We start from the raw sequence: 24332 nt of genomic DNA on the forward strand, positions 1-24332 counted from the left end.
AGCTCTTTAACTTTCAGACTGTCCCCAGAACTGAAATTACTACAAACGAAATGAAGATTTATGAAAAATGAGCATATCAAAAAAATAAAGTAGTAGAAACTAACAACTTAACCACATTAAAACTAAACTGAATATTTCTTGAAAACTGAAAATGTAAAAAATCATTTAAAAAAAGTGAGAATTAAAACATTTGTATGCATCTTTAATGGGTGGGTGATTTTTTTATTTTTTTTCTTCCCCTTTCTTCCCTCACTTCTCTATAAATCTGATGTATATTCTGGTGTGTGATGTGTTTCAGGGTCCTGGCTCCTACATTATGAACTACTTCATGTACACGTACTGGGCTCTGGCCTTTGCCTTCCTGGCTGTTATTCTGGTCAAAGTGTTTGCCCCGTACGCCTGTGGCTCTGGGATCCCTGAGGTATGTCTTCCACATGTCACAGACGCTCTGCATTCATTACGCCAGACTCGAGAGGGTTTATGATCTTTCTTCAACGAGTTTGCTGCTTACACCTTTAAGAGCCTTTAATAACATCTCTCACTCCTTTTCTCTTCCTCATCATCACTCTCTCACTTTCAGATTAAGACCATCTTGAGCGGGTTTATAATCCGGGGTTACCTGGGCAAATGGACACTGATGATAAAGACCATTACTCTGGTGTTGGCCGTGGCATCAGGACTCAGTCTGGGGAAAGAAGGCCCGCTGGTACACGTGGCCTGCTGCTGCGGCAACATCTTCTCATACCTCTTCCCCAAGTACAGCAAGAACGAGGCCAAGAAACGAGAGGTATCATCCGATCATACAAACACTTCATCCTTGTATCTGTCACACACTCGTGTGACCTTTACAAGTGGTAAAGTATTTTTAGTGTTAATAATTACCGTGTGTGTGTTTGCACAGGTGCTGTCTGCAGCTTCAGCTGCGGGTGTGTCCGTGGCGTTCGGAGCTCCTATTGGAGGAGTTCTCTTCAGTCTTGAGGAGGCAAGATTTGCAGAGAACTTTTAACAGACCTTAATAATTTAATTACTTAATATCACACACGTGGGGCTTCTAAAATAAACGTTTCCTCTCTGAATTAGGTGAGTTATTACTTCCCGCTGAAGACCCTATGGCGGTCGTTTTTCGCTGCCCTGGTGGCAGCGTTCGTGCTTCGCTCCATTAACCCCTTTGGGAACAGCCGCTTGGTCCTGTTCTATGTGGAGTACCACACACCCTGGTACCTGTTTGAGCTCTTCCCCTTCATCCTGCTCGGTGTATTTGGTGGTCTGTGGGGCGCCTTCTTCATCCGAGCCAACATTGCCTGGTGCCGCCGGCGCAAGTCCACACGCTTCGGTAAGGGCCTCTTTTCCGCTGACACGTGCCAGTGTTTGCTTAGAGGAATAAACCGTCATTTAATAAGATTTGGGAATTTACTAACAAACAACTTAAATTAAAACTATGATGAATTTTACAACTTTTACCTCAGGCTTTGAGCACTTATTTTACCATTCAGTATCAAATAGTTAAATGTCTATACACAACACAGAAATATTGTCATAGATATTGTCATAGATAGTGATTATCTTTATTGCCATTGATTCTAATTGTGTAGCTGCTCAAAGCAGTAGCATAAGCAGCTAAACACCATGCAGCTCCTATTAAGCTCATTACAATTGCCAGCATTATGACTTATCTTCCTAGACCATTGAACAAAAATATTCAGAAGGTTTCACAAATTTTACTTTTGGCTTTAAAGAACATGCACAGTTGAATGGTATCATGACAACACCATGGTAGCCTGTGGTTAATTACAATCTAAAGCCTGTTCCACGCTATGCTTTACAGTGGATCACTGTAATATCCTCCATTTGTGATTTTTCCAGGTAAGTACCCAGTCCTGGAGGTGATCACGGTGGCAGTCATCACAGCTATCGTGGCTTTTCCCAACCCATACACACGGCAGAACACGAGTCAGCTGATTAAGGAGCTGTTCACGGACTGCGGGCCGCTAGAGTCATCACAGCTGTGCCAGTATCGCAGCCAGATGAACGGGAGCCAGGCATATCCAGAGGGCACGGAGGCCACCACCACTCCTGGGGTTTACTCTGCCATGTGGCAGCTCAGCCTGGCACTCATTTTTAAGATCATCATGACCATCTTCACCTTTGGCTTAAAGGTAATAATGATGCATTCCTCCTTGTAAACCCTTTTGTATTATATTATTTTATATTATATTCTTGTGCACTTTTGTTTTAGTATAACATGCATCACTGTAATCAGTGCGATCACATGCTATTTAATACTCATTGCATAAATCTGGTTGCATAAAAGAGCTTGTGTGTGTGTGTGTGTGTGTGTGTGTGTGTGTGTGTGTGTGTGTGTGTGTGTGTGTGTGTGTGTGTTCCTGTGACAGGTTCCCTCTGGTTTGTTCATTCCCAGCATGGCGATTGGGGCGATTGCGGGTCGTATTGTGGGCATTGCTGTGGAGCAGCTCGCTTACTACCACCATGACTGGTTCCTGTTTAAGGAGTGGTGTGAGGTGGGTGCAGATTGCATCACTCCGGGTCTCTATGCCATGGTAGGAGCTGCAGCTTGCTTGGGTAAGTGTGTGTGTGTGTGTGTGTGTGTGTGTGTGTGTGTGTGTGTGTGTGTGTGCACGAGAGCTCAGGATATTTATAACAGTACGTCTTTTAGATTATCAAACATAACCGTCTTTGAGAGGGAAAAATAGATTTGTTTAGTTCCCCAGCTTTAAACTTGGTCTTAAAATATAAACCAGATACCACCCAATCAGCTGCTGTCTGTAGAGTTAATTGTGCAAATAAACACCAATCTTAACAAACCATCTGAGATATTTTCACACATCACATTTACCAGACCGGGGCTGGCAGAATAATCTGTTCAGAGACTCAGCTTTGCGGTCATTCACTCAGACACTGTTAGAGAGAAAGGAGGGAGAAACTGTGTATCAATGAAATTATTAGAAAACGACTGCAAATCATGAAATGAGTGTTTAATAAAATAATTGCAACCAAGCAGTTTTTTTTTTATTTCCACAGCCTGCATTATAATATTTGCTTTTAAAAATATAATTTTCATCCATCATTAATAAATGAATTTTCATTAGAGCAATTTAACAGTTCAAAACTATTAACAGTTGACAAAATATTAACTATTAACAAACTGTGATATTTTGATGTATATTATAAAAAGAAAAATCTAAACTAAACCTTTTGGTGAAATGAGTCATGTCTTTGTAGTGATAATTACTATAGTGAGCATATAAAGTGAATGAGAAGCCACTTGGAGTTCAGCTAAGATGTGTGTTGGACGGGTTAAATAACAAAGTTTATTCCTGTGTGAACACAGGATGATGTGTTTCAAGTGTGTAGTGTAAGAAATGTAAAATATAGCTAATTACCAGTTATAAAATATAACCAATTATTTTTATATATAAAACTGAATCTGAAATGCTCAAGTTTACAATAAAATTATGATATTGCACCAGACAAGATACATCTATGAAGATCACTGAGGTTAAACATCTTGGCATCTGGTAAGGCATGTTCATCTGGAACGGTCGTGTTCATGTTTTTGTGCTGTGCGATATCTCAGGTGGTGTAACGCGGATGACTGTGTCTCTGGTGGTCATTGTGTTTGAGCTGACTGGTGGGTTGGAGTACATCGTGCCCCTCATGGCTGCAGTGATGACCAGTAAGTGGGTGGGAGACGCGTTCGGGCGCGAGGGCATCTACGAGGCCCACATCCGCCTCAACGGCTACCCATTCCTGGATGCGAAAGAAGAGTTCACACACACCACGACAGCGCGCGAGGTGATGCGGCCGCGACGTAACGAGCCACCGTTAGCAGTGCTAACTCAGGATGACCTGACACTGGGAGAACTGCAGACCATCATCAATGATACGAGCTACAACGGCTTTCCTGTCATCGTCTCCAAAGAGTCCCAGAGACTGGTGGGGTTTGCGCTGCGCAGGGACATCACTATAGCTATAGGTGAGATATACACACGTCACTTGTCAAAAAAAATTTAAAAAGAAATTAAAGTATGATTGTAGTGGTCTATATAATTATAAAAGATTTGATTACAGTATTTTTTAGGATGCTTTAAAACAAAAGGATGATTTTTTTTCTCTCATTCTGTCCTACAGAGAACGCACGGAGGAAGCAGGAAGGCATCGTGCTAAACTCGCGTGTGTATTTCACGCAGCATGCCCCAACGCTTCCTGCTGACAGCCCGCGTCCTCTGAAGCTGCGCAGCATCCTGGACATGAGTCCCTTCACCGTCACAGACCACACGCCCATGGAGATTGTCGTGGACATTTTCCGCAAGCTTGGCCTGCGCCAGTGCCTCGTCACGCACAACGGGTGAGTCACAGAAAAGAACCGGGGTCACACACGCGTCCTATAGTGTGGGGGCAATGCAAACAAGTCCTGCAGGTTGGTTGGTAATTGATTAGCTCCAAAAATGCTGGAGTGCGCTGTTAATTCTGATGTTTGGCTAACAAGGAGGTCAGCAAGCTGCCTCTGTAATACAATTCTACCCCTCCAATGTCTTTAGTGATGTTCAGCTTGTGTGCATGGTGTTTTATTAGGACGTATAGAGCTGCAGATTTTCAGTAACCCAGCTCATTCAGATGTCCAGTAGCAGGGACTTGAGTTATAACCCTGGAGACATTTTACTCCTCAATTCCTGGACATCTGCTACTATGGTGATTAGTAGCCAGTAGTTCTAGTGAAATTTCTCAGATAATTGGCAAGACATCTGAGATTGTAACATTAATCTAGTCACTATTAGAAAACTACCAGAAAAGTAGCAAGGCAACGTGAGCAACAGAATAGTTACATAATATTACTGAATGTAGCGGTTTGAGAACGTGCTGCTGAACATCAGTAGGCCCCAGATGGTGATTAGTACTAAATATCACTCATAACTCAAATTCTCTAGCTCTTCTCCCACTAATGAGCGGCTGATGTTTAAACTGGAACCATTAAAGAACCAGTGATGTCAGGGACTTCTGGGCGGCAACAATTTTTCTGAAATGGTAACTTGTCCAACTTAACCTAAAATATTATTGTTGAAAGAATGGCAAAATAAATATCGTAATGGTGAGTCAGTGATCTGAGGAAGACATGACCAGCTATTTTTGCAATGCAGTAAAACTATATTGAAATGCTAAAGCTAAGAAACATAATTTCAGCAGTTACACACTCAGGTAAAAGCACTAAATTCTTTTTTTTTTTTTTTTTTTTTTTTTTTTTTTTTTTTTTTTTTTATAAATTGTCTGTCAACCAGTATGTAATTTTTGCCTATGTTGTGTATAGACATGATAGGGTTTTACCTTTAATGGTAAAATAAGTACAACTTGCACAGTCCTCTACGGTTGGTAAAGGTTTATCCCTTTTTTTTTAGCAACCACCCACATGTGATTATGTAATGTTCTGTTGCTCAAACCAGTGGAAACAGACTGAGTTGCTGTATGAGCACCGGCACCTTGTCATCAAACACAGTGGTGCTATCAGACAATAAAGAGTCTTTATAAATTAAACAGATAATCCCAATCTGTCCTGTTCTAGATTTGTCCTGGTAGCTTTATATTTGAGGATCAGCAAATGGACCTTAAGCACAAAATGACAGTGGAGGCATTGGAAATTTTACAAAACTGCACTTGTTTGGTTAAAGTATATTACATTTTTACCAACCAAGCATTTCCAAACTTGACTCAGCAACTTGGCTCAGGTTTGGTTGAAGGACTTGTTGGTACAATGAGGCAGAATTTGCATGGTGCAAGAGAAACTACTGTAGACTCCACAGGTAATTAAATACAGCTGCAGATTTAGAAAAAGTCCAGCAGCTATATCTACTTTTTGCATTTCCCCTTTCTATAGCTACTAACAGATACACCAACCATCTGCAGACATGCACTCATGCACGCACACACCCCCACCCACCCACGCGCACACACACAAACACGCGCACACACACACACATGCGCCTCTGCTGATGGGTTCAGCTCTGCACTTGGTCAAACCTGGTCCGTGCTACAGGATACACACACACACACACACACACACACACACACAAACTTGTCAGTACCTCCATGACACTAATTCAGTCATGTGACTTCCTCCACCTTCACTGTTTTAAGGAGCAGTTAAACATGGACCTTTGAGAGTGTGCAATGTGGTGTGGTTTGAAGGAGAAATGCAGAAGGCCCCACAGTATACTAGATGGTTTCCAGTCACAGTCCGCAATAGCTTTTCACTGTCTTGACTCAAATCAGCTGCCCTATGCAATAGAGCGCCTCCTTGTGTCCACATCATGCATTAGAGATCATGCAAGCTCTTGGAAAAGCTAAGGTACACTTTGAAAACATGAGATCACTTTGCGAGCATCTTGGGTAAATAAATTTAATTTCTCATCAAGCATGCCAGTTTTCTTTTTAAAACCCTTCTTTTGTTCAATAATTTAAAGATTTATAACTATTTGCATTAATTTCTTTGCTAATCTTAAGTTGATTGATTATTTGCTGTTCTGTGTTATTTATTTTCTGTTAGTTCTAGTGTTGTGTTTTTAGTTTGTCTCTGTGTGAGTGTTTTGCTAAGTGACGGTCGCCACGGTGTGTGTTGCAGGATTGTATTGGGCATCATCACTAAGAAGAATATTTTAGAGCATCTGGAGGAGCTCAAGCAGCACACGGAGCCCCTGGTGATTAGCCCCGCCCATATCACGCCCACTCGAGCTTTTAGGCCCCGCCTCTTAGGAGGGATGCATGAAACTTGAGTGGACAAAACAGAAAAGACAGTAGCGGGCAGTTCCCCGGAAAGTAGCTCTTCCTCCTCCCTACAGCCACTTTCCCAGAATTCGGTGTTTGGGAACATGATGCTCGCAAGTATTACACGAGGTCACAGTGCAAGACTAATACAGTGTCCCATTGTGATTTAGTAGGAGTATATCTGATAAAGAGAATGAAATCTTGGGGAACTGTCAGATAATTGAGAATACATTTATCAATACCTGGATGTAGAGTGTCACTGGTTTGACCTTGTGGTGTTCCTTCAGTGTAGGATTATTACTGCTACAGCGATTAGTTTGTAGTACATGACCAGAGCAGCAGTGTACAGCTAGTGGTGGGCGGTACATGGTTTCTATCGCAGCTCAGCAAAACATAACTTATTTCTTTGCCCAAAAATGGTACTTTTTGCAAAGGTGTTCCTACAAAAAAAAAATGTGGGCTTTTCTCAGTCTTGTGGGCATTTCCTAATTGTTGGACAAGATTGGCCAGAATGTCAGTTACTCTGCCTTCTATCACAGTACTGTTGAATTCCGGCTGCAGGTCAGATAAGCGTGTGCTAATATTTTATCCTTATATATATATATATATATATATATATATATATATATATCATATATACACATATACAGTGGATATAAAAAGTCTACACACCCTTGTTAAAATGCCAGGCTTCTGTGATGTAAAAAAAAATGAGACCAAGATAAATAATTTCAGAAATTTTCCCACCTTTAATGTGACCTATAACCTGTACAACTCAATTGAAAAACAAACTGAAAAGCCACCTATTTTCTACTATTGCAGAGATAGTGTATCCATAGAATGTGTATGCTGAGAGGTAAGACTTTGGGAATATGATAAATTTGGCTGTATCGCCCACTCTTAAGTAGAGCCCATGGTTGTGTACTGTGCATTTGTACTCTTAAAGCACACAAAATCGTAACTCAGATACGTATCTCAGATACATATCTCAGTCTAATTCATTATAACCTCCTTCTAAATCTGTTGTTTGTTTTTCTTTATTTTCTAAATTCCTCCTCTGGGGTCGGGGTCAGCATCCACTGGGCAACAGATTGATGAAGTGTGATCCCACTCATAGCGCCGCCTCATAAAAGATTGGCGAGTAACAGGCTGTGTAGCTGAGCATTTCTTTTCTACCTGCTTATTTTCCTATATTTATTTATGTACATGAGTAGACCCTTCAGTAGTAGTAGTAATCAGTAGTAAGGTGATTTTGTTGCGTGGTGGTTTGTTCATGGCTGTATAGAAGAGTTACTGTAGCAGCACCCATCCTCAAACCAACACGTCCTCCACTCAGTACACTTCAGTCCCTCCACTCCACCTCTTCTGACTGTCTGTGCTGATTCACCAACATTTCACGATCGTATTCATGCTCCTCCTGCTCTGTGTGTACTAATCCCTCCACGTCCAGTCCAGTCTCTCGTACAGAGCTAGCTACTTCCTGTCTGCTTTACAAAGTGACCCCCGGGTTAAAATGCAGTGCAACATACATGTGTGGTTTGTGTTTTTGCAGTGTGCACTGTGGGCCAGATTTACTGAAGCTGTTTAGGCTGCTTTCACACCAGGTGTTTTTCCTTTAGCCACCAGCAATACTATGGGAAGCTCCTGTTTTTATTTTGTCACAGTAAGATGCGCTTTAAAAGTAAAAAAAGGTTGAATTTTAATTAAGAAATGTGCCAATTGTCAGCAAGTTCTTTTATATCCCTCAACCAATCAGGCCACAACTTGGAAGATAAATGAGAAAAACTAACGAGGACAGAGCGCCTGTGGAGTAAATAGTCTCATCACTGAGCGGATATAAGGTTAATGCTTTTAGAATAAGGTTAATGTCAGTATTTTGACGTTGCTTGACATAGTTAAGACTAAATGTTTAAAAAACTGTAATGTTTATTTTTAAGTGTGGGATAAAACACAGTGGGGCGTGCTGTTATAGGAAACGTGAGAGCTGTTGATTATTTTCCAACAAGAGCATAGTGTTTTATTCCTTTATCACCACAGCAATTTGCCAACAATTACTTTTTTTTATTAATTAAAGAACACATCATAATTGTTATCCATTTATAGTCACATTTAATGTTGGGGAACATCTTTGAAGCAAGCTACAGTCATCCCCCCACCAGCCTCTCTTATTTTTCTCTCTCTCTCTTAAATTTGAAGACAAAAGAAATGCAGATTGTCATGTTACGGAGAAACCGCTAAGCCCCATCCTGAAGATTTCCTGTGTCAGAATATTTAAAGTTACAGTTACAAGCCTTGACACTAGAGACTCCTTCCAAAAATTCCAAATAAACATCTCCTCACAGAAAACTTGAACACACTTTTTAAAAATCCATTTATGTAGATTCTCCACCATACAAGTCCCTGCATAAGTTATTACACCAAGTATAATATATTAGAAGTGCATTTATGTAAAGTTTGCTGTCAAATCTATTGCCAGAACTGCTGCTGTGGAAGATTAATCAACTCCTTCTGACTAATCAGAATCGAGTTTTGAACAGCAATATAGTATAAATAATAATAATAAGAAGAAGAAGAAGAAGAAGAGGAAGAATACGGCCAGTCAGCTGGTAGTAGCTAGGCCTGTTGTTATAGTTACAGTGTGTGGGTCGCATGAGCCACGTTTTCCCCCCAACATCCCACCAGTGATATTTCTTCCCTTAAAAACACCTAGTATGCAAGCAGCTTAACTGAAGCACATGGTTTATTTTTGCCTTATGCAAAACCAGTAACTGAGTGTGTGATTGTACTGTAGCATTGTCCAGTCACTGGTCATCTTAGCAGAGCTGAACATTGTTTAGTAAATTTGGCCAAAAATGGGAGTCACTCTGGATTCAGACTGTTCAGAAATGATTCTGTTACTCACAACGCTTTAGTTTCTCACTCTTCTCTCTTCTCTTCTCTGTTACCCCTCCACATGGACAGCTGTGGAACTCGAGCCTGTTTCATGATGCAATTCAAGAGCACATTTTATTTCCTTCATAATGAGATCTCAAAATTTTGAATGTATTTGATTGCATTATGCTTAATTACACTTAATACCGAACATCACTAACAGTTTCATATGTGCTTTTGAATTCAGATGAAGACGCTGACCAGTGTTGCTTGTGTGTGTGTGTGTGTGTGTTTATATCAGTTTCTTGAGACTGAAATCATGGATGAGTGGTGGTGTGTTCACTGTGCACTCTGTCCCTCGTGTTTCATTTCACCTCTCTGGTTCTCTCTAGGTGCTGCAGGTCACTGATCATCACTTTAACGTCTTCCTCTCTGCCTCTTTCTGTGTGTGTGTGTGTGTGTGTGTGTGTGTGTGTGTGTGTGTGTGTCTTCACACACAGACACTGGCTTCTTTTTGTTGGCACTGTTCTACACCACCAGTGTGATTGGCTAGAAAAATCTGATTGAGATGCAAAATGAATATGAACATGATGTTGTTGGTTTTTTTTTTTTTTTTCTTTTTTTAATCTCCTTGCCAACAAAAAGACCCACACTTGATTGTTTGACACTTGATTATTCTTATCTGTGGTTCATTCATGATGTTCTTTTTCTTTCTTTTCCCTCTCTTTTCTTTATCCGTCTCCTTCTACACAGGCGTCTCCTTGGTATTATCACAAAAAAAGATATCCTCCGTCATATGGCCCAGATGGCAAATCAAGATCCCGAGTCAATAATGTTCAACTAGTGCCCTCCTACACCAGACGCGAGGAAGAGGAGAGTGAAGAGGAGGTCCGATTACTGGACAATATGTCCCACTGACCCGTTTGTGTCCCGCGCCCCCACCCCCTGTCCCGCATGGCTCCTAACTGGGGACCGGCTGCACTGGTGGAATCTTCCGGATCTCCATCCAGGCCTTCAGGAAGAAGAAGAAGAAGAAAGACTTCCCTGAAAAAGGCTTGAAAGATGATCCAGAGCTTCAGCCATTGAAGGAAATGCACTAATGCTAATGTACTTACACATGGGCATGCACTGATCCCGCTCAGGCACCTTCACTCGGTCTCACATTGTTAGACCTCAGAAGGGTGAAAGGTCATGATGAGCCACACGAGTGCAAGGAGGGACCGTGACGATAAAACTCTGATCACATACCGCTGTGACTCCTGCCACCTGAACAGCCCTGCAGCGTTCCCACTAAAGACTCCGCAATCGTTGTTTACCTGTAATACATGAGCTTGAGAGAGAGAGAGAGACTGTCTGTGTGTGTGTGTGTGTGTGTGTGTGTGTGTGTGCGCGTGTGTGCGCGCGTATTCGAATGTGTGTAAGTGAGAGAGAAAATGAAAAGTTCCCCTACATTCCAGTCAGGATGTCACTCTGTGTCTTTCGCTTTTTCCATCTGAGGCAAGACAAAAAAAAAAAAAAACTGCTGTGGATGTGTGTGTATTTGTGTGTGTGAGAATGATGAAACTGTGATCCATCAAGTATTTATCATTGTGAGATGATCAAATGTACAAAAGGAAGTTTGACACCACCATGTGCAAAGCTGCCTAAAGTGATTTTACTTAGTTTTTCTTATTTTAATTTTCAGCACTACAAATTGTCAGGGAAATAAGGGCATGAGGCCAGTTACATTTTCCTGACATGTCAACCACCTGCAAACTTTTTGTGGTACTTATCTGTTGTTGTTTTTTTTTTTTTTTTTTTTTTTTTTTTTTCCCCCCCCCGAGTACTTATTGCTACGAAAGCTAGATGTATTATTAATTGTCTAATCTACCAAGTATGTCCTCTCAGTTTTAGTAAGAAATGTGACTTCTTCAAAGATGCTGCACTTGTTTTTGAAAGTCCTTACCGGCTCGATGTGCAAGTTTCATCAGTCACTTTCAGGCAGGTATGTGTAACTGGAGCAAATATTAATGACTCATCTCAGCGCATGCTTCCTCTTATTATTATTTTGCAGCTTGAAAATGAACCTGTGTTTAACTGAATAAAAGTACGGCCCAGCTTCTATCTGTAATCAAACGACTGAAACGTGTAACACTGGAAGTTTACACAGTCTTAGAAACGTCTTCACATTTGAAATCTCAGCAGCTGTCATGTAATCGTGGATGTTTTTCTGGACAGTGTATGAGATTTTGAGAGCTGCTGTAGTTGGGGTGGGGAATATGGCCGAAATATGTGTGGTGGCCTGAGAAAACAATCCAGCAACTTGATCAAAGCGTGACAGGACTGTGTGAGGAAAAAACACATGGACATCTTCATTTTTACCACCATGTTTATTAATCTGGCTCCTTACACAATGTGAAGACAACCTAGGCAAGGATTAAAATAAACATGTATGTCGAAATATATTTATGCTTTCTTATATTCAATGTGTCAAAGTATGATACAGGCAGAAAAAAAATTCAGCCACAGGGTCGGGTCTGACAGGTTTTCCCAGACCACCACATGTATATCATGATACTTAGAAACATTTTTAAGATTCTGGATTTTTTTCCAGCAGAACAGTAATGGCTCATGAGCTATGGAATAAAAAGGTCATTTGATGTCCACAGAACCACTGAGAAACACCAACAATGTGGAAAAATATAATATTGTGTACTAAAATCTTCTTTAATGTCCAATCAGCTGCGTGCTGTTGTGAGTACCTGTGTAGTTGGTTAGTAAAAACAACTGATGATACCCACAATATCTTAGAAAAGTGTACTATGATGTAATTAATCACAGTAATAATCACAGCCCAGCCCTCATCCCTGGGGATTAAGTGCAACTTTACATAAGGAGGTGAAAACCCTGTCACTGAAACTCTCGTGGATCTGAAAGCTTCACCACGAGGTGACAGCACAGCACATCATCGGTACTGATTATTTTTCTTTAACAGCACTCCGTGCTGTGCTTTATTTTTTATCATAATCAAAGTGCATTTGTAGGTCTGAAAGCTCTATTAGCATTCTGGTTCAAATAATGTTCTGGCAAAAATGAGTCAATATTTAATGCCACAGTCTCGGTGTACTTCAGTGGATGGGCAGATTTTTGAGTTTTGACCTCGTCACCATCAAATTTGTCCTTTCTTCCTTCAGTGCTGCTTTGTGCGTGTTTTTGTTTGTTTTCTCTCTACTGAATTAATCATTTTTAACAGTTCAACTTTTGCATTCTGTCACCTCCATACTCTGGGGGGAAGTTGCATCCTCTAAAATACTACTGATGATGTCCTCACATTGTTTTCTTGTCCTTGTCCTCGTCCTCTCCTCCTGTTTTATAAGCTGTTAGTCTCAGATCTCAACTGCAGTCTGTGTTTGTCAGGTTATGAAGGAAAAAAAAAAAAAAAGCTAAAATGACTGTCCTCACAATGTTCCTCTCATTTATTTTTTAATTTATATTAGCACTAGATTTGTACATTACTGTAAATTTTAAGTACAATTACATATGATTGATGGTTTGATTGTACATTTAAAAGGTGTAAGATTAAATTGTTTAAAATGAACTGTTTGGCTGGTGTTAAATCTCATGCGTGTTTATTGCAGTGTGTTTGTGGGTTCACACCAGTGCGTTAGTGACACAGGACCTTGAAGGTGAGTGCATATATTACAAAACTATGTCATAAGATTAATATTTAAAAATGTAGTCAGTGATTTAGGTGAATATAAGCTCAAGCTGTAGTCCATCAGGGTTTCATCCAAAGCCACACCCCTGAGGGGTGAGAGGCGGAGCTTTCTGGTGAACAGGTTAGTAGAGACTCCTCCTTGTACTGGTTGGCTAGATGTTGGTGATCCGCATGATTTTTTTTTTTTCCTCCTGCAGAGATCAGAGGTTCCTCCGAGCAGATATTTTATTGACAGCTGCTGAACAACAACAAATGTTCAGACTTAATCTCACTGCTTCCACCTTTAAGACAGTAAGACAGTGAACAAAAAAAAAAAGTTTATTAATGGTACAGTAATTTTCATATTTCAGGTGCTTGGGCACATGAGGTACGTGTGAAGCAGAAACACTTATACTCTGTGTATACGATTGATTGTTCTGGTACGAGGACCACCGAGAACCTTCACTTGTTACAGTAAAAACGTTCCAGTTTAAGTGGCATTTCAGATATGTGTAGATCAGAACACACCACGTTTCATGGCTTTTCATTTTGCAGAAAATTATTCATTTTCCAAATCAAAAATATTATGAAATATGTCTGTGTGGAATTTCTGTGGATGTTTATGCTAAATTGCACAAGTTTGAATGAGTGTGTGAATGTGTGTGTTCCGGGTGCCCTGTGACGGACTGGCGCTTGAGCCAGAAGGTGACGGTGGATCCGGAGCCTATCCCGGGAACACAGGGCATGAGGCAGGAATACATCCTGGATCTCAAAATGAGCGAGTGATTATAGGAAATAATTTCACTCTTCTGATTTTTTTTTTTTTTTTCCCCCGAGAAAAGTGCTTGCTCATCAGAAGGGAAAAGGAAGGATCACAGTTCTGGCATCAGTATCTTTTTGTCTTTGACTCGTATTTATATTAAAAAAAAAAAAAAAGGTTTTATAAATGTGGTCTCTGATGAAGGTGAAGGTGGTTTTTAATCCTTTCTTTTAGCACGTGACTGATATACACAATACACTTCTACCCAGTAACTATAATCTTTAATATTATCATTGGGTGCTTTAAGGCAGAACCGAAGGCCCTTAGTGACCTCCTCCAACTGCTCTAACCATACTGATGATGTATTTTAGAGGCCTGGTTGCTACGAGATGCTTATATCCACATGGTGCAGCTGCATGGTCTCCCCCAGTGTAAAATTACTCATCTGTTTCCACACTGATGCCATTTCTGTTTTCTTTTAGGTCCCCGGATTCAAAACCTGGTACCACCTTTTGTGCGGATGTTTGTTTTTGACATGATTGTGTACATTTCAACCTCTTAAAAAGTTCACAAAGTGCATGCACACGCACACTCTGGAGGTCACACATTAAAAAGTACAGCAGGCTTTCTACTTTCATAAGTCATTATTAGCTGGTAAATCAGTCAGACATCATGTGAGTCACTCACCATCATTTGTCCTCATGGCCTGAATTCATCCAACCACAACAGAAAAGCAGTCACACCACAAGTCTAAAACACCACCTTGCACTGTTTGTTGTCTTATTCTTGACTCTAGTGCATCTATTATTGAAATTCAGTTCTGGGAGGCCTCGGGGCTTGTCTTCATTAGTGCAGTCAAGTGCAATCAAAAGCATCCAAGCCTGTTTACAGAGATGAACCATGCGTACTGTGGCCTCAGGGGGCCGGATTTGCTCAGCAGGGCACTAACGGCAATCAGGTGAAGGGTTTTTTTTGGACATTTTATTTTACTCACAAGTATGTTGGATTTTTTAAAATGTATTTTTAATGACTGCAGTGCCAGTAACTGTTAAAAACTCCATGTGTTGTGTGGTGTTGTTGTTTTTATTAGCAGAGGGAAACTGCACTGAGGCTTCGTATGTGAATTATTTCAGTGTTCGCACTGGTCTCTCTGACATTATTACAAAGACAAACAAACACACACACACACACACCCTGTAACTGGATGTCATCTTTTCAGCTATTTTTCAGTGCAGGCTTGTGCAGATGTTCACCAGTGTAGCAGTGAGAATGTGGAGGAAGGCTTTTAAAGCCACATATGAATTTAAATAGGTCAAAGAGTGGAAATGTACATTTATATATTTAAAAAAAAAAATTTTTTTTTTTAAATTGGTGTGAATGATTGACTATATGGATGGAAAAAAAAACGAAAATATTTACTTTAACTGTGGATGCAGTCAGCTCATACAAACAGCTCTCTGTTTCCAATATTCTGTCTCCAAACAAGCCACAGACACTGAAGTGCTGTCTCGTTCGCAGTCTGTCTAAGACTACAAACCACACCCACTTGAAGACAGGTGTGTGGCAATTTCCCTAACCCTAACCCTATTCGTTGTGGGTATACCTTGTAAGGGGCATGGTTTCTAATCCTGCAGGATGCAGACAGATACACTTGGGCTAAATTGTTCACGGTTCACTTTAAATGATTGCAGATACGATATTGCACCTGTAGAGGGCTCTGTGTGTGTGTGGTGTTTTGTGAAATGGCTAATTATAGCTTATAATTACCTGTATTGCTTCTTACCTGATTTTGAACCATTTTCACCCTTAAAAGGATCAAATTGCATAAAATCTCTAATTTTCCTAACATTTCCCAATATCAATCAATGTTCAAAGCACAAAAGTATGTGGACACCTGACCATCACACCTATACCCAGTTCTCCTATGAACTGTTGCCACAAAGATGGAAGCACACAATTGTACAGAATGTCTCTGTATGCTGTAGCACCACAGTTTCCCTTCACTGGAACTAAGAGGCCCAAACCTGTTCCAGCATGACAATGCCCCTGTGCACAAAGCGAGCGCCATGAAGACATGGTGTGTTCAGGTTGGAGTAGAAGAACTTGAGTGTCCTGCACAGAGCCCTGACCTCAACCCCTTTTGGGATGAGCTGGAACTCCGACTGCACCCCAGACCTCCTCACATAACATCAGTGCCAGACCACACTAATGCTCTTGTGGCTAAATGAACACAAATCCCCACAGCCACGCTCCAAACTCTAGTGGAAAGCCAGAAGAGTGGAGCTTATTATAATAACAAAGGAGGGAATACATCTGGAACGGGACGTTCAACAAACACATATGGGTGTGATGGTCAGGTGTCCACAAACCTTTGGCCATATAATGTACACCCTAATTAGGTAGGTTCTAATTAAAATCATTTTGTGGACAGTAACTGAAACAGCACCAAAGGCAAGAACCACACACTCAGACCTGATGGTTACACAGCAGGAGGTTTTTATTTCCTTAGAAGAAAAAAAACTTTAAGAGCCCCAGATGAGGGGAAGATTCCAAAATGCCCTCTCGTCCCTCTCCTAGTTTACTTCACAGCTCAGTATTTCTTTCACAAGCCGTGAGGATTGAAATGCTTGAGCCACCTTGAAAGTCAAACTAATTTAGAGATTTAAGGCTGCAAAATTTGGTGCATTTCCAAACTCTTTAGGAAACATGCTGATGTTTCTAATGATTTACAGAAAATGAATAAATAATGGATAAATGTCTGAAATTGCAAAATAGAGACAAATGTAATGAAAATGAAAACCATAGAAGAGCAATATAATAAAAATAACACACCTTAACCTATTTAGTAAAGTAAAACCAATAATATTGTTATATTTATAATAATATAAGGATTACAGTGGTGGTTCAATGTAAAGACTAATTATTCCCCTATAAATACAGAAAGAGAATATTCTCTTCAGTGTCCTGCCCAGTGAATAACGTTTAGAGAAACAAATTCAGAACTCGACATGTTTTTCTCATGCATTAAACAGAAACCGACTCATGTTGAGTCTTACACTCTCATTACAGATTCAGTGACGAAGGATACTCCACACATGAAATGCTTAGTTACATCATCATCATCATCATCATCATCAACAATCAGCAGATAATTAAATGGTCAATCTACATGTATCTCCAAGAGCAGCCCTGTAGGTCGATCCGACTCTACGTCCAAGATTAGCCCTAGTTTCTGCTAGAGTAATAAATATAAAACCCAGTACTTGATTGTGGTGATTCATTCTCCCAAAATACATTCAACATGAATTGTCATGGGAATACAAAACTTAAAAAGTCTCAGTGTTCTCTCCGGATGATCAATAGTGAAGATGTAACAGTTTGAGTGTTTCATTCAGATTGGGACAAAACACCAAAATGTCAGAACACATTAACGTTTTTATTAGTGAAATGCATAGCAAGAGAATCATCCTGTTTGCAGGATCTTACACATGGCTTTCGTAGATGACTTGGCTTGTTGGAGACATTTCTGCTTCTCTCTCTGGCTCCACCTCCACCTTGATCTCCTGTTCTTCAGGCTCCGCCTCCACACTCACCTGAGATGAAGGAGTGGGACAGGCATCCATGTCTGTGAGGGGCGGAGCCTCGACGTTGCAGCCTGCTTCATTGAGTGGGGGGTGAACGGAGACCTGAATGGCGATGTGTTGAGGCTGCTCGTGCAGTGAAGCGTCATCTGAATCTGCTGTAGGAGATCCGCTTCTCTCTCTGTCTCTCGCTCGGTCTCTAACCTGCAGAATGGTGAAAACATTGCTGGCAGCCCCGCCTGCAGCACGAGAAGTGCCTTCTTGACCTTCGGGCGCCTGCCGAACAAAGGTGTGCCTCATTTCCTCGACCCCCACCACCTCCAGGATCTCCTCCATGAAAGTACGGCAGTTCATGATCAGCGGTGGGAGAGGGATGCTGCGTGCCAGCTCCTCAATGTACCGTGCGAATTCCATGGTCTTAAACTGCGTGACTTTGGCCAGCTCCAGTGTTTTAGCCGACGTGATGATTGGGATGCGCTTTGCGATCTCGAATGCCTTCTGGAGCTTTTCTGCTCCCTCAGTGCGGAAAAACTCGTTGATGGCCTTCTCTGTCTTCTTCAGGTGGCTGCTCATCATGCAAAGCCGAGTCACGTTCAACACCATGATGATGGTGAAGGTCACCAGACACACGACCATGTAGTACACACCCATGTCTCCGTTGGTGAAGACCACGCGCACTGTGACTGTACAGTTGGCCACGCCGTGAGCGTTAGAAGCCATGCAAGTGTATTTGCCGCGGTCTGCGAAGGTGATGCTGGTGATGTTGAGGACACCGTCCTCCAGGATCCACCATTTTCCCTCTGTGAAAGTCACAATGAGAGCACAAAGTTATCACAGGGTATAATAAACTCTTGAATCCCCAGGATAAATAAATCTTTGATAGTGTTGTAACAGGGATGAGTAAATATTTTCGAAATATTTGAGCGTCTTTAAAAAACGAATAATGAATTAGGCTTTCTGAATCTAGTAATCACTAGAGTTGTGTGTCAACAGTGAGGAGCTGTGTGGCTACCTGCAGGTTGTGAGTGTTTTCCAGAGTGTTTTAAGACAAAAAGGCATAAGGGTATTATTGTGGCATCTGTCTCACTGCTAATTTATGTAGTCTTGTGAACCATACTACCATGGTCCTGAAGAAACCACATTTTGTTCCACATGTATTCTAGCTACATACAGAAATAACAACAAAAACCCACTTGACTTGAACATGCCACTATACAGTATTTTTAGCCCAGTATCACAGTGAATGTGTAAATGAATCAGTGAGGCGAAGTGAAGTTTCCTCACTGTCTGTTTAAGCTGAGATTTTCTTCTTGTACAGCAGTTAGTCTCAGTGGTTGAGCTTTGCAAGATAAGCAGTAAACGGGTTCAAACTCAAGTTTGACTAAAATCGCAACTGCAAAGTGTAAAGTCCACAGCAGGACAGGCTCCTGTGCTGTCTCACTTTTAACTGTTTCTGTAACTGTTTGAGAAGAGATTATGTTGCTCCTCATCTGTCTGTGACAGTATGGCAGGAGCCGGTTAACACAGCTAGTTAAACATGCCGCCTCGCCAGGATGTGAAAATAAATTAGGATTAAACGTGGAGTGTGATGGCTCATGCCAGGTGTAGTGCGTTCAAAGTGTCACTCACTCAGTGTGATGTATACTACCTAGATCACAGCGCTTCCACACACACTGCGGCTGATGATAAAGGCTTAACGTGTTCAAATTACGCTTTCAAAATCTGAATAGTAACTTTGCCAATTTTTGTCAATCACTACATTTTAATGAGATTACTGCATACTGTATCCACAGGACTAACATTAAAGTATGGATAATAAGTGATCACCACAGCAGTAAGTGGTCCATCCTATATTAAAAAGATTCATCCTTTCTTGAATGGTCTTTTTAAATCTGCGCATGTGAAATCTAATCAGGTTACAGCCACAGGCAAGCTGAGAGTTATTTGGGTTTATTGTGAAAAACCAGGAAATACTGGGAGAGGTTAGTCGGCTGCGCTAGAAGTGTAATTTAAGATTAACTTCTTTAGGCATTAGATTAACTTCTCTTGGGGGGAAACAGCATTTTCATGGAACATGATTCTGGAAAACACAATTTATGCATTTTAGTTTTCACAGGTTCACCTTGTGCTACACAAACTCGCTTTTTACCACCAACAATAACCACTACATGGTGCTATTACCGATCAAACATCCTCATATTAGCACCATCAGAATCAGGATCAGCAGGTTTTTGAGAAGTGTTGGATAATTTATTCGTTTTTTACATGTAAACTTTACTGGTTGTTTAGTACAACGCTAAAGTTTGATGTTATAAAGGCATTCTTCCTATACACCATGTTGAACCTTATGCCTCTCATATTAAACAGGATCATCTACATCTAAGTGATTTAAGGAAACTCACATTTAGTCAAGGATACAGAACCAAGACTAATTTCAGCCTCCATGTTTTTTTTGTTTGTTTTTTTTTAACTTGAGTAGCCTTTATCTAAAATAAGCACCGATCTTTATAAAGCACAGCTTGAGCTTACAGTTGTGCTTGCTCAGAGGTTTCGTGTGCTCTGAATCCATAACGCTTTCCTTTTATAGCACAGAGCAGGCAGTGCAGCGTCAGTACTGACAGCAGAGTCCATTTAGCCTGACCTGAAAACAAAAGCCTCAGCAAGCAGCTTTTCATTAATGCATTATGTACTTGTGCTGAAACGCAGCACATTTAATTCTTCGTCACCGGGCACCTGACGAGATGAAAATGTCTAAACTGCTGGATAACAAACCCAAGAAATATACTGCATTAGAAAACTCGATGAAGTTTAACAGTCTGAATTATGAATACTCAGCATTCAGCACTCCACTGTAGGATTTAAATGTTACTATGATCAAACAGTGGGAAATCCATCACGACTACGTAGCCCAGAGCTAAAAGCTGGAATGAAGGGGATGAATTACTTAAGGAAAAAAAAAATCTCACTACACTATTTCACTGTTATTAATCCAGGGACTTGACTGCAAACTCTCAGAAAAGGGTTACACAGCTGGTTCTGCGTAACACGAGCATTTTTTTTTTTATTACAGGACGCGTGCAGTCGACTCTCACGTGATGTACACTGTGCTCTGAGAAACATCTCTAAAGCAAGTTCAGACGGGTCAGACGCATGAGTGTTAGACAACAAAGCAGTCAAAACACAAACACCACACACAGATCAGAGACGACTAATGTCACGGCTATTCTGCACAAACCAAAGTTGCTTTAAGTCATTCATTAAAGCAGTGTGGGAGTAAAGGGCCGGGCTGTGAGGTTTATTTCTTACTTATTACTTTATAGCTCCATTTGTATCTTGAGAACAAGCATGAGCATGTTAGTCTTGTCTTTAACAGATACTTTCACATTGGTGGTGCTTCATAGCTGACAAGAGACTGAGGTGTTAAACTGCCTTGTTTTTTTATCTGCATGTTATACCACAGCACTGTTTAACTCTCAAACCCAAAATGACTGCTGACTCATTTTCTATAACAGCAGCTCAGACGAGTAGTTCCAGCTCTAATTCCAATCATAACTTTACATTAATGCATTCATTATAATTATTGTTACTAAAGTAATGACTCATTCAAAGGAACTTTTATGCTGGACGAGCTACATAATTGAAGGCTAATCGTAAACAAATAATAAAAAACATTATTTACATGCAGAGCAGAGGCACGTTTAACTCAGGTTATAGAGAAAAATATATTCTCATTCATATGGTGAAATATTATGTAAGGATGTGTTTGTTTAACACATAGGGAAGGAGTCTCCAGTGCGAGCGCTATGTAACAGCCAGTATTGTTTTCCGTCGCTTTCCTGGTTTATCGTGACAAGCTGCTGGTAACATAACAAGCTGCTTAACTCCAAAACAGAGAAAAAACGAAGCTGGTGAGTGATAACAGGAACTAACCTGTTTCTCAGATATTCCAAAACATGCAAGTGTATCTATGAACAGTAACTATGAACAAAATTACGAATCTTGCTTTTTGTAATTTAAAAAAAAATTTAACTGTTGGCAAACTGCTGTGGTTTCAGAGGAATAAAACACGTCGGGACATGCTGTTGTAGGAAAATAATTAACTTCAGAGTGATAAAGTTGGAGCACATCATATCACTCTGTCTGTCCTGGATTATTTTCCTGTAGCAGCACACCCTGTTGTGTTTTATTCCTTAAGGATTGTGTGGAAAGACATATAAAGATCAGCCTTTGATGTTTACAATGAGCCTGGACTTATTCAGAACAAAGTATTAAGCGCTTAGACACTCACAGAGCAGGGGAGGTTTGGTCATGTTCATTACTGACACAATCAGCAGGTTTCATTTTTAGGATGTGGAAGTGGTTCAGCTTTGTGTGTGGGATGGTGTCCATTTCACTTCTGAACACATAATTCCTCAGAAACACAGCCGAGAAAACAACCTACCGCTTGCCTCCGTGTCCAAAAGGTGTCCGTGGGAGTTGAACCACTGCACCTTGGGGAAAGGTTCTCCGGTGACATTGCAGTCGATCAGGACGCAGTTCCCCTCGCGGGCGATGATCTGACTCGTCGTGGTGAGCACCACAGGCGTCCTACCCTCCTCCACCTCACCTGCTGTCTGTGTGCCATTTATATCAGCCGGCGTAATCTCTGAGACCTCTGCAGCGCCCAGGCTGACGACACACACTAAATAAATCAAAACAGCTCCGTCTACACCTTTCATTTTCACTGGCCTTGTGTGCCGAAATCAGACGTCACTCCACTCCAGCGTTCATGTTGAAGTCACAGGCTATCTGCAGGCGGCTGAGAGGAAGGAGGTCAGGATATTGATGAGGATAATGAGGATGATGGGGCTGCAGATGCTCTGATCCTCAGCAGTTCCTCTGCAAAACAGGAAAACATTGTGTTTGGTTAACTTCTCTTATCTGACAGAGATTTATAGTCCAGCATACCTTTTTATATACCTTATAAAAACATAACATGCTCTTTATCAAAATTCTGCATCAACAAAACTCTTAACTTAAATTTTAAAATATTTTAAAGCAAAATAAATCCAAGCAGGTATTAAATTATAGCATGCAACTTGCATGACACAGAAAATAGCAGGGTTCACTACAGACCTTGTTCACCCTGACTCCATCAGTGAGTGCTGTAATGCTAGGTTAGCAATGCTAGCTCGGCTAAGCTAGCTAACAGATAACTGAGCTCTTCACTATGACCAGCTCCAGTGATGGTTTTTTTTTACTGAGCGAATATTTTCGCAGAATAATGGTTGTATTCAAACTAACACGAGCTTAAACATACAGAGCAAAACTGAGTGTTTAATGAATGAGGTTAGCTTTAGCTCAGGCTAGTCAGTCAGCTGACAGAGAGAGAGACAGAGAGAGAGAGAGAAGCATAAAAGAGGATTTTCTGCAGCTCGGTTGTAGGAAAACCGCTAGATTCAGCAACACCGGTGTTTACACAGCGCGATTAGGGTCTGAAAATAAACACCACATTGCATCATCGACTGATTTGAACAGACTCAAGTGCTAACATGATTATGAGGTGTAAATAAGACATTTTAATCATTTTAAAATATCAAAAAACAAAGCGTGTTAATGAGGTGAGTCAGTGCTAGCGTTCAGGCTCAGTGTTTAGCGCTAATGTTACAGACACGCTGTTTAACACTTACCTTCTTTCATACGTTATCATTATTATACTCACCGCATTGTTTGTGTTTCTCAACAGTCAGAAATTCAGCTTTGTGTCCATCAGTAAATCCTTCTCTCTCTCTCTCTCTCTCTCTCTCTCCTTGCCAAACCAGCACTGTGGCACTCAACAAGAGAGCTAACTTAGAGCTGCGTCCCAAACGGCTTCCTACTGCATGTGTAGTGCACTATGTACAACACCGACGCCATTATGTCACCCCCTATGTAGTGCACTCATATAGGAGGCGCGGAGGCATTCAGAATTCAGCCTCCTGTAATGGTGCAGTGACAGTTTGTGGCTTGGTATTTCTTCACCCTTTCATCCATTTTCATTCGGATTTTTTTTTCTCACCATGAACGTTTTCATTTGTATCTCAGCTATAAGTGAATTGATTCTAGACTACTAGAGTTTCCTGAATTTGTTTTATATATCAGAAATGTTGTAAAATGTTCCTATGTGCTACTAGTTTGCTCTCATTTCCAGGAATTTGATCAGAGCTCGTGCTCTCATGTCTGATTTAGCAAATGATGTGAATATGAGCTGAGTACAATGTACCATGTCTGTGTGTGTTTAAAGTTCATGAAGCACTGGGGAGCCCAACTCCATTCCTACACCTCTGCCACCCTGTAGCTTAGTTCACACACCTGATATTCACATGTTACTGAAGGCCTTGATTAACTGGATCAGGTGTGTTTACATCAGGGCTGGAACTAAAGTAGTCAGTATGTTCTCATATTGATTGTACATGTCACGGTTCACAGTATTATCATATTTTATTGGGGAAAAAAGGTCTCACTGGGCAGGATTTTGGCTGACAATGAACCTCAAGAGTATCTCATTCAGCATTTCATACACCATCACTGATAGCACACTGTACATGTGAGTAGTTTTCTCCTGATTGCTTAACAGCCTCTCAGCTCTCACATGGACAACATGTTATCTCACAGTCTGTTACAGAATTCAGCCTAGATTTTATTGGTATCT

At 40.8% G+C, this 24332-nt stretch overlaps 2 protein-coding genes across 8 annotated transcripts in view; one reads left to right on the forward strand and one right to left on the reverse strand.

Annotated features, from left to right (window-relative positions):
• clcn3 (chloride channel 3) overlaps positions 1–13222 on the forward strand; it is a 41398-nt gene extending 28176 nt beyond the window's left edge. For 3 of the 6 annotated variants that reach the window (XM_034303758.2, XM_034303761.2, XM_034303759.2), the window contains 10 exons: positions 299–421; positions 581–787; positions 902–982; positions 1081–1333; positions 1864–2156; positions 2394–2580; positions 3596–3994; positions 4150–4366; positions 6632–6707; positions 10399–13222. In XM_034303758.2, the coding sequence (XP_034159649.1) occupies positions 299–421; positions 581–787; positions 902–982; positions 1081–1333; positions 1864–2156; positions 2394–2580; positions 3596–3994; positions 4150–4366; positions 6632–6707; positions 10399–10563 (2001 nt within the window). In that variant the 3' untranslated portion in view covers positions 10564–13222. Of the gene's footprint in view, positions 1–298; positions 422–580; positions 788–901; positions 983–1080; positions 1334–1863; positions 2157–2393; positions 2581–3595; positions 3995–4149; positions 4367–6631; positions 6708–7847; positions 7912–10398 lie in introns of all 6 variants that reach the window. The other 3 variants (XM_034303762.2, XM_034303763.2, XM_034303760.2) reach the window with 2 other exon arrangements.
• A 3335-nt stretch (positions 13223–16557) lies between these two features.
• Positions 16558–23967, reverse strand: mfap3l (microfibril associated protein 3 like). 2 transcript variants are annotated; one of them, XM_026937104.3, is made up of 3 exons: positions 23364–23967; positions 22104–22540; positions 16558–18462 (listed from the first exon to the last, which is right to left on the reverse strand). In XM_026937104.3, exons 2-3 carry the CDS (start codon positions 22378–22380, stop codon positions 17564–17566), a joined length of 1176 nt encoding a protein of 391 aa, XP_026792905.3. In that variant the 5' UTR covers positions 22381–22540; positions 23364–23967; the 3' UTR covers positions 16558–17563. The 2 variants fall into 2 exon arrangements, with proteins under 2 accessions (XP_026792905.3, XP_034159156.2); XM_034303265.2 differs by lacking the exon at positions 23364–23967 and adding an exon at positions 22778–23357.
• Positions 23968–24332: the final 365 nt, after the last annotated feature.

Source organism: Pangasianodon hypophthalmus, chromosome 4 (genome assembly GCF_027358585.1).
Source record: "Pangasianodon hypophthalmus isolate fPanHyp1 chromosome 4, fPanHyp1.pri, whole genome shotgun sequence".
Classification (NCBI taxonomy): Eukaryota; Metazoa; Chordata; class Actinopteri; order Siluriformes; family Pangasiidae; genus Pangasianodon; species Pangasianodon hypophthalmus.

Excerpts from the sequence above, each read along its gene's own strand:
- mfap3l (XM_026937104.3), bottom strand. The coding sequence starts at position 22,380 with ATGAAAGGTGTAGACGGAGCTGTTTTGATTTATTTAGTGTGTGTCGTC. Across the intron at positions 18,463-22,103 it reads TTTGGACACGGAGGCAAGCG|AGGGAAAATGGTGGATCCTG; the intron begins GTAGGTTGTTTT and ends TGACTTTCACAG.